Genomic DNA, 14,685 nt, shown 5'->3' with positions numbered 1-14,685 from the left:
AAGCTCCAGAGTTGGTGATGGACAGGGAAGCCTGGTGTGGTGTAATCCATGGGGTTGCAAAGTCAGACACGGCTGAGCGACTGAACAACAACAACATGATTATACAGTGGAAGTGACAAGTAGATTCAAGGGATTCGATCTGATAGACAGACTGCCTGAAGAACTATGGACAGAGGTTTGTAACCTTGTACAGGAGGCAGTGACCAAAACCATCCCCAAGAAAAAGAAATGCAAAAAGGCAAAATGGTTGTCTGAGGAAGCCTTACAAAGAGCTGAGAAAAGAAGAGAGGCAAAAGGCAAAGGAGAAAAGAAAAGATATACCCATCTGAATGCAGAGTTCCAAAGACTAGCAAGGAGAGATAAGAAAGCCTTCTTAAGTGAACAATGCAAAGAAATAGAAGAAAACAATAGAATGGGAAAGACTAGAGATCTCTTCAAGCAAATTAGAGATACCAAGGGAACATTTCATGTTCGATAAAGGACAGAAATGCCATGGACCTAACAGAAGCAGAAGAGATTAAGAAGAGGTGGCCAGAATACACAGGACTGTACAAAAAAGGTCTTAATGACCTGGACAACCACAGTGGTGTTGTCACTCACCTAGAGCCAGACATCCTGGAGTGTGAAGTCAAGTGGGCCTTAGGAAGAATCACTACCAACAAAGCTCGTGGAGGTGATGGAATTCCAGCTGAGCTATTTCAAATCCTGAAAGACAATGCTGTGAAAGTGCTGCGCTAGGTATGCCAGCAAATTTGGAAAACTCAGCAGTGGCCACAGGACTGGAAAGGGGCAGTGTTCATTCGAGTCCCAAAGAAGGGCAATGCCAAAGAATGTTCGAACTGCTGCACAATAGAGCTCATTTCACATGCTAGCAAGGTAATGCTCAAAATCCTTCAAGCCAGCCTTCAACTGTACATGAACTGTGAACTGCAGATGTACAAGCTGGATTTAGCAAATGCAGAGGAATCAGAGATTAAACTGCCAACATTCACTGGATCATAGGAAAAGGGAATTCCAGAAAAACATCCACTTCTGCTTTATTGAGCACACTAAAGCCTTTGACTGTGCGGATCACAACAAACTGTGGAAAATTCTTAAACAGATGAGAGTACCAAACCACCTTAGCTGCCCCCTGAGAAACCTGTATTCAGGTCAAGAAGCAACAGTTAGAACCGGACATGGAACAACAGACTGGTTCCAGATCGGGAAAGGAGTATGTCAAGGCTGTATATATCATTACCCTGATTATTTAATGTATATGCAGAGTACATACTGGAGAGAAATTCTAGGAATGTCATAAGTGATGAAAGAGATTAGTCCTAAATGTACACTTTAGATAACCCGAGAGCATTTCTGCAGGAAAGATATGTGATGATGTAAAAAAAAGAAAGAAGTAGGAAAGTTGTAATAAAAATCAACTCTAAATAAATATCAGAGAATACATCCTAGGAAGCATTTCATCAATTCCTCTTTCCTGAATTTCCTCTGAAGTAGAATTACTATAGATAGCAATCCATACTTAAAACAGAGAAAACTGTATGTTAGAATGGGTCCCAGGATGAAGGGTTGTGTGTGGAGTGGTACAAGTATTAGCAATGTATTCTTGCTTGTTTTGACATATTTGAGATTTTTGAAAACCAAACGAAAGTAACTCAACTCTCAAAATACTACATGCTATGGTTTGTTTCTACTGTGTATGTGAACTCAAGTTTTTGATGGTTGCTGACTCAGTGATAAGAGAATCCCTTCTATCTGAGGTAGGAACCATTGGAATTTATTCTCCTTTAAGGACGTTACGGACGTAGTCATATAACGTGTACACTGAACATCTAAATGGAGGTGTTTGTCATTGCTGTCAAACAACCCTGTAGGTCACCATGATGTAAGTGTTCAGGGACTAATTTCACATATTAAAGTCAGACAGAGGTTTGATCTAAATTTTCAATGTCACTGGCTTTTTAAGGAGAAAACAATGACAGTCCACTGAAATTTTGATATATTTTTATAATATCAACAGAAGTCATGAATATTAATTGACATGTTTGAAATAAAGACTTCTCTGATACCCTGGAAAAGAATGGGAAACTTTTCCCAGAAAAATCATGTAATTAATCTATGCCTTGTTGATTAAGTGATTAGCCTTCCTTTTGTAACCATAGAAAGCACAACTCTGAGACCATTGTATCAGAAAAATGAATATCGTTGTCTATGCTTGTAATCTGTATTGTAATCAAGGATCACACAGTGGATTGTAAAAGGTTTCATTCTGACTACGTGTGATATTCATACATGTTAATCAATGAAACTGGATGGTTTCTGGTGATGCAGTTGCTGTGTAATGAATGAAGTGTTTACCTACCACCGACATTAACCTCTCCACCTTACTTAAGGTTGCAGGGAAGAATGCATACCAGTGAACTATTAGGTAGCACAGTGGGATGGCATCCGTTACTGCCCTTAAGCCTCATATAATTTGATCATGTATTTCCCATCATTTATCCATTGTACTTTTTCCCCCTCTCTGTAACGGCAGGGACATTGTGATGGTTCTAATAAGAAGGATCAGACAGAGTATTGTTGAGAGCTTCCCTGACTGCTCCGTGCTGTTGCTGCCTCAGTATCTGTCTGGGGAGCAGGCAGCCTGCAGGTCCTTGAACTCACACCAGCCAATCCTGTGAGCACCTCCACTAGACGACCCCCTTCCTGGAGATCAGCAGTCTTGCCGAACCCCTGGGTCTACTGCACAGGCCCCCCTTCAATGACACCCTCAGAGCGCACCAGATTCCTGCTCCTCTGGTTTGAATGGACCCATCCACGCTCAGCCTGGGGAGCCCACAGCACTTCACCCAGGGTCCCTTAGAAAGGCCTGAACCCCAAGTACTGGACCTTTCTCTGCCTGGTTCTAGCCTGACCTCCCTCAGTAATTCCCACCCTAAACCCTCCCCTCTGAGATGTCTCAGCTGTGCTGAGTGAGAAGGCTCAAGCTCAGAGCTCCTGAGTGTGGGTCTTGGGGAAGAAGCATCAGAACAGAGAACTTGCTAAAGACGTATTTAATGACCCCACCTCAGACCTGCAGATTCATAACTTCTTAGAGTGGGGACCTGACCTCGAGGGGTTCATATTCACTGAAATGGTTAAGAAAGAATCTGAACCAATGGCCCAGTGATTTCCATCTGTTTCAAATCAGGGTCACGTGACCAGTGTTAGGAAAGGACCTCCCTGGTGCACCCCCCACAGAGTTCTCTCTTGGTCCTGTGGAGGCATCAGTGTGGTGTGTAGGAAGTGCTCCAGGGAACTCTAAAGCAAGGCCCAAGTTAAGGACGTGGCTCCTGGTCCATCTGTGAGAGCTGAGGACCAGCTTCAGTCTGAGGAGAGGCTACAGGTTTGGTCTAGCTGGATTTGGACCAGGGAAGGCAGTGAGCTCACATCATCTGTGTGAGCAGAGGGTTAGGAGCTCCCTATGGGGAGAGAACAATCAAGAAATAAGTTCAAAGGCTGATCTCCAGGTAGGAGGTGAGTGTTCCCGAATCTCTCCTGAGACAGGACAGGAGAGGTTGGCCTTTTCAGCTTTTCAAGGTCCTTCTGTCTGTAGGTGAAGTAGTTGCAGGATAAAGAGCTCTGTGGATGCCTTTGAAGGTATTTTCTCAAGATGCAGAGGTGTGTTTGCTACATAACATCCCCAGAGAAGACAGAGCAGGAGGAAGAAGAGGAGGAAATGGCAGCTTCTCAGGTCCATGTTCTGTTCCGGGCCTGGGGCTGTGTCTGGTTTTCCTCCTGAAATGCCTAGACTGAGAATCGGCAAACCTTTAGTTCTCTGCTTCTAATTTTTCTGCCTGAGGTGTTTGTTATCAACTCTTTTTCCCTTTTCTTCTTATCATAGTGAAGACTGGCTCTTTAGACCACCTCTCCCTTGTGTCCCAGATCCTGTTCTCCATTGTCTGTATCCTGGCTTTCTATAGAACATGACGAATTCCCAACCTGAATGAGTGACTTTCAGCTGGTGAACATATTCCCTTTGTGAGAGATCAACACGGAGACGCACTGGTATCCGAGATTCCCACTGGGATGTGGTTCAGTGTTGGGATCTTCGGGAAGTAGGGGAAATGCCATGATGAGTTCACACGTGGACACAACTCAGCTCTTTAGGAGTTAGAAAATGCCCTTATATATTGAATCAACTCAGTGATCCAGAATTTTTCAGGAAATGTGCAGAAATAAAAAGAAAACTAGGAGACACTGTCCTCTGTGATGCTAAGGCTTACTAGTTAAACGCACTGTTAGGATACAAAACAGAGGAAGTATATATAAAATGAATTTTGCATAAAACTGATATCTTTTTGTTAGGTTCAAGTTATCATTTGCTAGCTGCTGCTACTGCTGCTGCTAAGTCGCTTCAGTCGTGTCCGACTCTGTGCGACCCCATAGACGGCAGCCCACCAGGCTTCTCCGTCCCTGGGATTCTCCAGGCAAGAACACTGGAGTGGGTTGCCATTTCCTTCTCCAATGCGTGAAAGTGAAAAGTGAAAGTGAAGTCGCTCAGTTGTGTCCGACTCTTGGCGGCCCCATGGACTGCAGGCCACCAGGCTCCTCTGTCCATTGGATTTTCCAGTCAAGAGTACTGGAATGGGGCGCCAGTGCCTTCTCCTAAATGCCCAGGCTCTGATAGTGCATCTTCCGTGTGATCCATTTACACCATGACAGGTGATGTCCACTGGCTCTGGTGATTTCTCTGAGATTATCAGGCTAGGAAGTTCATTTTTTTTTCCCTCTGTCTTTAAACAAGGCTTCGGAAAAATGGAATGGGTAACGTGTGAAAACCCTCACAGTTAATGGAGAAATTCCGCGTCTTTTTGGTTTCTCTTTGCTTTGGAAAATGAACCCTCACTGTGTTGATGATAGACACTGGGTTTTGGGAGTGGGCGTTTTCATCACTCAAGCCCACGTGTGATGTTTCCAGTACACTCCACGCTCATATCACACTTAGTCTTCTTATTCACATTTTTTTTCAAAATATTTGCAATAATCATATTGGTGCTAGTCTGTTTTCACCTGTGTTGAATTTCTAAGATACAGCTCAACAAAATGATACAGATTGTCAAGAAATTAAAGTTGCAGAACCAGGAGCTCTAATTTATCTTATACCATTGTATATGTTTGCACCCTAGTGTATTTAAAATATACAAAGAATATCATTCACAAGTAGATGTATATATTTTAACCCATTAAAAATAATCTTGATTTTATTGCCATGAATCAGTTCAGTTCAGTTGCTCAATCATGTCCAACTCTTTGTGACCCTGTGAACCACAGCACGCCAGGTCTCCCTGTCCATCACCAACTCCTGGAGTTTACCCAAACTCATGTCCATTGAGTCAGTGATGCCATCCAACCATCTCATCCTCTGTCGTCCCCTTCTCCTCCTGCCTTCAATCTTTCCCAACACCAGGGTCTTTTCAAATGAGTCAGCTTTTCGCATCAGATGGCCAAAATATAAATGTACAGCATGTGGCAAGGCTTTTAAGCAGAGTTCAACTTTAACTGAACATCAGCAAGTCCATACTGGGGACAGACCTTATAAATGTACAGAATGTGGCAAATCCTTTACCCATTATTCACTCCTTACTCAACACCAACGAATCCACACTGGGGAGAGACCTTGTAAAGGTACAGAATGTGGCAAAGCCTTTAACTGGCATCTGAGTCTTACTGTACATCAGCGAACTCATCCTGGGGAGAAGCCATACAAATGTAACAAATGTGGCAAAGCCTTTATCCATTGTTCACATCTTACTCGACATCAACGAATCCATACTGGGGAGAGACTTGATAAATGTACAGACTGTGGCAAAGCCTTTCCCCAGAGTTCAGATCTTTCTTGACATCAGAGAATTCATCCTGCAGAGAAATGTTAGACATGTAAGGAATGTGGCAAAGGATTTCACCACAGCCATCACCTCACTCCCCGTCAGAGAATACATACTGCAGAGAAACCCTAGAAATGAGTCAGTGATAAAAAAGGTTGGTCCTAAATATACAATTTTGAAGCAACGAGTGTTTACTTTGGAAAGATACACGAATGAAATACAAAAATGTAGACAAGTGTTTAATCAAACATCAAAAGTAAATCAATGCCAGAGAATTCATACTAGAAAGCATTTCATTCGTACCGCTACCAAATGAATGTCATTCGACTCTCAAGTTACAATGCTATGATTTGTTTCCACTGTATATACGAACCTCTATTTTTGATGGTTGTTACCTGAATTGTAAGAGAAGCCCTTCTATACTAGGTGGGTGCGGGGGACGACCCGTGAAGGGTTAAGTCTTGGGAGCTCCCTGGCAGGTATGCCGGGCCCTAGGACATGTGCCTAAGCTCCCTGTCCCGCCACCCTCAAGAATTTTTGTAACCCTTAAGGCTCCAAGATGTTTGGTTTCGGCAACATTTCATAGAAGATAGATTATCTTATTGTGTATACTTCATAGAAGATAGATATTCTGATTGTGTTCTATATACAATGGTAAGGGTCTGGTGATTGTATCCTGAGATTAAAAAACAACCTTGTGAGTGCCTTAAGTTACGTACTTTACCCTATATATACCGCAGCACAATAAAGCAAGGTATCAGCTATTTTGGTCTGATCCTCTCAACCCCATCTTTTGTCTCTCTCTTATTTTCTTAGCGGGGACGCTCCGTTCTCTCCCTGTGCAGGTGCGACTCTTGCTTGTGCTGGCCGCGGCAGGTGGCGCCCAACGTGGGGCTCGAGCTCGACAGTTCTCCTCGCCACTACTCTTATTAATTGAAAAGAGTGAGTATATGAGTAAACAAGTGAATTAATTTGAGGAGGAGTAGTAAGGTATATAGTTGAGAGTATAAATATGGGACAGACGCATAGTCGTCAGTTGTTTGTGCATATGTTATCTGTAATGTTAAAACATAGGGAATTACTGTTTCTAAACCTAAATTAATCAATTTTCTTTCATTCATCGAGGAAGTTTGCCCTTGGTTCCCCAGAGAAGGTACAGTAAATTTGGAGACATGGAAGAAGGTAGGGGAACAAATTCGGACTCATTATACTTTACATGGCCCTGAAAAAATCCCTGTCGAAACTTTATCCTTTTGGACACTAATTCGTGACTGCCTGGACTTTGATAATGATGAATTAAAACGTTTAGGAAATTTATTAAAACAGGAAGAAGATCCTCTCCATGTTCCTGATTCGGAACCCAGGTATGCTGTTCCCGAGGGGGTTAAAAGCGACCCTCCGTTTTCTAACTTATTGCGTCCTTCGGATAATGATGATTTACTTTCATCCACAGATGAGGCAGAATTAGACGAAGAAGCTGCTAAATACCATCAAGAAGATTGGGGTTTTTTAGCACAAGAAAAGGGGCGTTAACATCTAGAGATGAATTGGTTGAATGTTTTAAAAACCTCACTATTGCTTTACAGAACGCAGGAATCAAGCTTCCTAGTAACAATGCCAAATCTCCTTCTGCTCCGCCTCTTCCCCCTGCTTATGCTCCTTCTGTTGTGGCTGGTCTCGATCCCCCTCCAGGGCCCCCTCCACCGTCTGAGAACATGTCTCCGCTGCAAAAGCATTGAGACAGGCACAGCGACTTGGTGAGGTTGTCTCTGATTTTTCTCTTGCTTTTCCTGTCTTTGAAAATAACAACCAGCGTTATTATGAATCACTGCCTTTTAAACAACTGAAAGAGTTAAAGATTGCTTGCTCACAATACGGTCCTACCGCTCCATTCACCATTGCTATGATAGAAAATTTGGGTACTCAAGCTTTACCTCCAAATGATTGGAAGCAGACAGCTAGGGCATGTCTCTCAGGGGGAGATTATTTATTATGGAAATCTGAATTTTTTGAACAATGTGCTCGTATAGCTGATGTTAACCGACAGCAAGGTATACAGACCTCCTATGAAATGTTGATTGGTGAAGGCCCTTATCAGGCTACTGATACTCAACTTAATTTCTTACCTGGTGCATATGCACAAATATCAAATGCGGCTCGGCAGGCATGGAAAAAACTTCCTAGCTCCAGTACTAAGACAGAGGATCTTTCAAAAGTCCGGCAGGGACCTGATGAGCCTTACCAGGACTTCGTGGCACGACTCTTAGATACTATAGGTAAGATAATGTCAGATGAACAGGCTGGGATGTTATTGGCAAAACAATTGGCTTTTGAAAACGCTAACTCTGCTTGTCAAGCTGCTTTAAGACCTTATCGAAAAAAAGGAGATCTGTCTGATTTTATTCGCATTTGTGCTGACATCGGACCCTCCTACATGCAAGGCATTGCTATGGCAGCAGCATTACAAGGAAAAAGCATAAAGGAGGTACTTTTCCAGCAGCAAGCCCGGAACAAGAAAGGACTTCAAAAGTCAGGTAATTTGGGTTGCTTTGTTTGTGGTCAGCCTGGCCATCGGGCTGCAGTGTGCCCTCAAAAACAACAAAGCCCTGTTAACACTCCTAATTTGTGCCCACGCTGTAAAAAAGGAAAGCATTGGGCACGGGATTGCCGTTCCAAAACGGATGTTCAAGGTAATCCTTTGCCCCCGGTTTCGGGAAACTGGGTGAGGGCCAGCCCTGGCCCCGAAACAATGTTATGGGGCAACACTGCAGGTTCCAAAAGGACCATTGCAGACCTCTGTCGAGCCACAAGAGGCAGCGTGGGATTGGACCTCTGTGCCACCTCCTACACAGTATTAACTCCCGAGATGGGGGTCCAAACCCTTGCCACAGGAGTGTTTGGGCCTTTACCTCCAGGGACAGCTGGACTGCTTTTAGGGCGCAGCAGTGCGTCTTTAAAAGGAATACTTATTCATCCTGGTGTGATTGACTCTGATTATACAGGAGAGATAAAAATATTAGCCTCCGCTCCTAACAAAATTATTGTGATCAATGCAGGACAGCGTATAGCTCAACTTCTTTTAGTTCCATTAGTCATACAAGGAAAAACAATTAACCGAGACCGTCAAGATAAAGGTTTCGGGTCCTCTGACGCCTTTTGGGTGCAAAATGTTACCGAGGCACGACCAGAACTTGAGCTACGCATTAATGGTAAGCTTTTCCGCGGAGTGCTTGATACAGGGGCCGATATTAGTGTTATTTCTGATAAATATTGGCCTACTACATGGCCAAAACAGATGGCTATTTCCACTCTCCAGGGTATTGGCCAAACTACCAATCCAGAACAAAGTTCGTCCCTTCTTACTTGGACGGATAAGGACGGTCATACAGGCCAATTTAAACCTTATATTCTGCCCTATCTTCCAGTTAATCTATGGGGGCGTGATATATTGAGCACAATGGGTGTTTATTTATATAGTCCTTCACCCACTGTGACAGATTTGATATTAGATCAGGGCTTACTTCCAAATCAAGGTTTAGGTAAACAACATCAAGGCATCATTTTGCCCCTTGATTTAAAACCTAATCAAAACCGAAAAGGCTTGGGGTGTTTTCCCTAGGGACCTCTGATTCTCCCGTGACACATGCCGATCCTATTGATTGGAAATCTGAGGAACCGGTATGGGTCGATCAGTGGCCCCTAACACAGGAAAAACTTTCTGCCGCACAACAGCTGGTGCAGGAACAGCTGAGACTTGGGCATATTGAACCCTCTACCTCTGCTTGGAATTCCCCAATTTTTGTTATTAAAAAGAAGTCTGGGAAATGGAGATTGCTACAAGATCTTCGTAAGGTAAATGAAACAATGATGCATATGGGAGCCCTACAACCTGGGTTGCCCACTCCTTCTGCTATACCTGATAAATCCTATATCATTGTCATAGATTTAAAAGATTGTTTTTACACTATTCCTCTTGCACCTCAAGATTGCAAAAGATTTGCTTTCAGTTTACCCTCTGTTAATTTTAAAGAGCCTATGCAACGCTATCAATGGAGAGTTCTCCCGCAAGGAATGACTAATAGCCCTACGCTGTGCCAAAAATTTGTTGCTACAGCAATAGCTCCCGTTCGTCAACGTTTTCCTCAGCTATATTTGGTTCATTATATGGATGATATATTACTAGCTCATGCTGACGAACATCTATTGTATCAAGCTTTTCGATTTTAAAACAACATTTAAGCCTTAATGGTCTTGTTATTGCTGATGAAAAATTCAGACTCATTTTCCTTATAATTATTTGGGTTTCTCCTTATATCCTCGTGTTTATAATACCCAATTAGTAAAACTGCAGACTGACCATTTGAAAACTCTAAATGACTTTCAAAAACTTTTAGGAGACATTAATTGGATACGTCCTTATTTAAAATTACCCACTTATACCTTGCAGCCATTATTTGACATCCTTAAAGGTGACTCTGATCCTGCGTCACCCCGAACACTTTCTTTAGAAGGACGAACTGCTTTACAATCAATAGAAGAAGCTATTAGACAACAACAGATTACTTATTGTGATTACCAACGATCATGGGGTTTGTATATACTTCCTACCCCCCGAGCACCCACAGGGGTTCTCTATCAAGATAAACCTTTGCGATGGATATATTTGTCTGCTACTCCAACTAAACATCTGCTCCCTTACTATGAACTTGTTGCAAAATTGTAGCAAAGGGAGGTCACGAGGCCATCCAATATTTTGGTATGGAACCCCCTTCATTTGTGTTCCTTATGCTTTAGAACAACAAGATTGGCTTTTTCAATTTTCAGATAATTGGTCTATAGCTTTTGCAAATTACCCGGGACGGATTACTCATCATTACCCTTCTGATAAATTGTTACAATTTGCTAGCTCTCATGCCTTTATTTTTCCAAAAATAGTTCGCCGACAACCTATTCCCGAAGCAACACTTATATTTACAGATGGATCTTCTAATGGAACTGCAGCTTTAATCATTAACCATCAAACCTATTACGCACAAACCAGTTTTTCTTCTGCTCAAGTTGTGGAATTATTTGCAGTCCACCAAGCGTTGCTAACTGTACCTACTTCCTTCAATTTATTTACAGACAGCTCCTATGTGGTCGGTGCCTTACAGATGATTGAAACTGTTCCAATTATCGGCACCACCTCTCCTGAAGTTCTTAACTTATTTACATTGATTCAACAGGTTCGCCATTGCCGCCAACACCCCTGTTTCTTTGGACATATTCGTGCACACTCCACCCTTCCTGGTGCCCTCGTACAAGGCAATCACACTGCGGACGTTCTTACTAAACAAGTGTTTTTCCAATCAGCTATTGATGCAGCCCGAAAATCCCATGACTTACATCACCAAAATAGTCATTCTTTACGCTTGCAATTTAAAATTTCCCGTGAAGCTGCACGGCAAATTGTTAAATCTTGCTCTACTTGTCCTCAATTCTTTGTTCTCCCTCAATATGGTGTCAACCCTCGAGGTTTACGCCGTAATCACCTCTGGCAAACAGATGTTACTCACATTCCTCAATTTGGGCGCCTTAAATATGTTCATGTTTCTATTGACACTTTTTCCAATTTTCTCATGGCTTCCCTTCACACTGGAGAATCAACACGTCACTGTATTCAACATTTGCTGTTTTGCTTTTCTACTTCAGGAATCCCACAAACCCTTAAAACAGATAATGGACCTGGTTATACTAGCCGTTCTTTTCAACGTTTTTGTCTTTCTTTCCAAATTCATCATAAAACAGGAATTCCTTATAATCCACAGGGACAAGGTATTGTGGAACGAGCCCATCAATGCCTTAAACATCAATTATTAAAACAAAAAAAGGGAAATGAACTGTATAGCCCCTCACCGCATAACGCCTTAAACCATGCTCTTTATGTTTTAAATTTTTTAACTTTAGACGCAGAAGGCAATTCAGCAGCCCAGCGTTTTGGGGGAGAACGATCCTCATGCAAAAAACCACTTGTACGATGGAAGGATCCACTTACCAATCTGTGGTATGGGCCAGACCCTGTACTAATATGGGGATGAGGGCATGTTTGTGTTTTTCCACAGGATGCCGAAGCGCCGCGCTGGATTCCGGAAAGGCTGGTACGCGCGGCAGAGGAACTCCCTGACACATCAAATGCAACGCATGACACTGAGCGAGCCCACGAGTGAGCTGCCTACCCAGAGGCAAATTGAGGCGCTGATGCGTTATGCTTGGAATGAGGCTCATGTACAACCTCCAGTGACACCTACTAATATACTGATCATGTTATTATTATTGTTACAGCGGATACAAAACGGGGCGGCTGCGGCTTTTTGGGCATACATTCCTGATCCGCCTATGATTCAATCCTTAGGATGGGATAAAGAAACAGTACCTGTATATGTTAATGACACAAGTCTTTTAGGAGGAAAATCAGATATTCACATTTCTCCTCAGCAAGCCAATATCTCCTTTTATGGTCTTACTACTCAATACCCTATGTGCTTTTCTTATCAATCACAGCGTCCTCATTGTATACAGGTGTCAGCTGATATATCCTATCCTCGAGTGACTATTTCAGGCATTGATGAAAAAACCGGAAAAAGATCGTACCGTGACGGAACCGGACCTCTCGACATTCCGTTTTGTGACAAACATTTAAGCATCGGCATAGGAATAGACACTCCTTGGACTTTATGTCGAGCACAAATTGCATCGGTGTATAACATCAACAATGCCAATACCACCCTTTTATGGGACTGGGCACCTGGAGGAACACCTGATTTCCCCAAATATCGAGGACAGCATCCACCCATTTTTTCTGTAAACACTGCTCCTATATATCAGAAAGAACTATGGAAACTTTTGGCTGCTTTTGGTCATGGCAATAGTCTATATTTACAGCCCAATATTAGTGGGAGCAAATATGGTAATGTAGGAGCTACGGGGTTTCTATATCCCTGAGCTTGTGTTCCTTACCCATTCATGTTGATACAAGGCCATATGGAAATAACACTGTCATTGAATATTTATCATTTAAATTGTTCTAATTGCATACTTACTAATTGCATTAGAGGTGTAGCCAAAGGAGAACAAGTTATAATAGTAAAACAACCTGCTTTTGTAATGTCACCTGTTGAAATAACTGAAGAATGGTATGATGAGACTGCTTTAGAATTGTTACAACGCATTAATACGGCTCTTAGCCGTCCTAAAAGAGGTCTGAGCCTGATTATTCTGGGTATAGTATCTTTAATCACCCTTATAGCAACTGCTGTTACTGCTTCTGTATCTTTAGCACAATCCATTCAAGCTGCTCATACTGTAGATTCCTTGTCATATAATGTTACTAAAGTAATGGGAACTCAAGAAGATATAGATAAAAAAATAGAAGATAGATTATCAGCTTTATATGATGTAGTTAGAGTTCTAGGAGAACAAGTTCAGAGCATTAATTTTCGCATGAAAATTCAATGCCATGCTAATTATAAATGGATTTGTGTTACAAAAAAGCCTTACAATACTTCTGACTTTCCGTGGGATAAGGTGAAAAAACATCTGCAAGGAATTTGGTTTAATACTAATGTTTCTCTAGATCTTTTACAATTGCACAATGAAATTCTTGACATCGAAAATTCTCCAAAAGCTACTTTGAATATAGCTGATACCGTCGATAATTTTTTACAAAATTTGTTTTCTAACTTTCCTAGCCTTCATTCACTGTGGCGAAGTATAATTGCTATGGGCGCGGTTCTGACAGTTGTGCTTATCATAATTTGTTTAGCTCCTTGCCTTATTCGTAGCATTGTTAAAGAATTTCTACATATGAGAGTTTTAATACATAAAAACATGTTGCAACACCAACATCTTATGGAGCTTTTAAAAAATAAAGAGAGGGGAGCTGCGGGGGACGACCCGTGAAGGGTTAAGTCTTGGGAGCTCCCTGGCAGGTATGCCGGGCCCTAGGACACGTGCCTAAGCTCCCTGTCCCGCCACCCTCAAGAGTTTTTGTAACCCTTAAGGCTCCAAGATGTTTGGTTTCGGCAACATTTCATAGAAGATAGATTATCTTATTGTGTATACTTCATAGAAGATAGATATTCTGATTGTGTTCTATATACAATGGTAAGGGTCTGGTGATTGTATCCTGAGATTAAAAAACAACCTTGTGAGTGCCTTAAGTTACGTACTTTACCCTATATATACCGCAGCACAATAAAGCAAGGTATCAGCCATTTTGGTCTGATCCTCTCAACCCCATCTTTTGTCTATCTCTTATTTTCTTAGCGGGGACGCTCCGTTCTCTCCCTGTGCAGGTGCGACTCTTGCTTGTGCTGGCCGCGGCAGGTGGGAATCATTTATATTTATTCTCCAATTTATAAGATTAAGAACACAGTCATGTTATATGCACACTAAACCTCTAGATGGAGGTATTTGTCACTGATGTCAAACATCTGTGTTGTCAGCATGATGTAAGTGTGCAGGAAATAATTCAAAGTAAGACGGAAGTTTGCTCTCAGTTTTCAATAATTATGTCAATTGCTTTTTAAGCATAAACCAAGGATTGTTCATTAAAATCGAAAGTCTTTTTATAACATCAACATCGAGAAATCATGCATATTACCTGGCAGGCTTGAAGTAAGGACACCTTCTCTTCTACCTGATGTAAGTATAGAAAACTCTTTCTGGAAAAGTCATATTAATATAATTAATGTCCATCCATGTTTACTACATTAACCTCCATTTTGTAAACCACATGAATCACATTCACAGATCATTACATCAGAGAAACAGGAAAGTTTTT

The 14,685-nt window shown here is 42.0% G+C and overlaps 2 protein-coding genes across 4 annotated transcripts in view; both read left to right on the top strand.

Annotated features, from left to right (window-relative positions):
• Positions 1 to 5,913, top strand: part of LOC114118029 (zinc finger protein 420-like) — a 42,439-nt gene extending 36,526 nt beyond the window's left edge. The window contains exon 4 of the mRNA XM_060398826.1: positions 5,477 to 5,913. Within this exon, the coding sequence (XP_060254809.1) occupies positions 5,477 to 5,879 (403 nt within the window). The 3' untranslated portion in view covers positions 5,880 to 5,913. The remainder of the gene's footprint in view (positions 1 to 5,476) is intronic.
• Positions 5,914 to 7,554: 1,641 nt separating this feature from the next.
• Positions 7,555 to 14,141, top strand: LOC114117924 (endogenous retrovirus group K member 9 Pol protein). 3 transcript variants are annotated; one of them, XM_060398817.1, is made up of 2 exons: positions 7,555 to 9,716; positions 11,966 to 14,141. In XM_060398817.1, the coding sequence occupies exon 1, from the start codon at positions 7,768 to 7,770 to the stop codon at positions 9,481 to 9,483; it is 1,716 nt and encodes a 571-aa protein (XP_060254800.1). In that variant the 5' UTR covers positions 7,555 to 7,767; the 3' UTR covers positions 9,484 to 9,716; positions 11,966 to 14,141. The 3 variants fall into 3 exon arrangements, with proteins under 3 accessions (XP_060254800.1, XP_060254799.1, XP_060254798.1); XM_060398816.1 differs by having other exon boundaries at positions 10,312 to 14,141; XM_060398815.1 differs by having other exon boundaries at positions 7,555 to 11,907; positions 12,423 to 14,141.
• The last annotated feature ends 544 nt before the right edge of the window (positions 14,142 to 14,685 follow it).

This window comes from Ovis aries, chromosome 14 (genome assembly GCF_016772045.2).
Source record: "Ovis aries strain OAR_USU_Benz2616 breed Rambouillet chromosome 14, ARS-UI_Ramb_v3.0, whole genome shotgun sequence".
NCBI lineage: Eukaryota > Metazoa > Chordata > Mammalia > Artiodactyla > Bovidae > Ovis > Ovis aries.
This window is presented reverse-complemented; position numbering and strand designations above follow the sequence as displayed.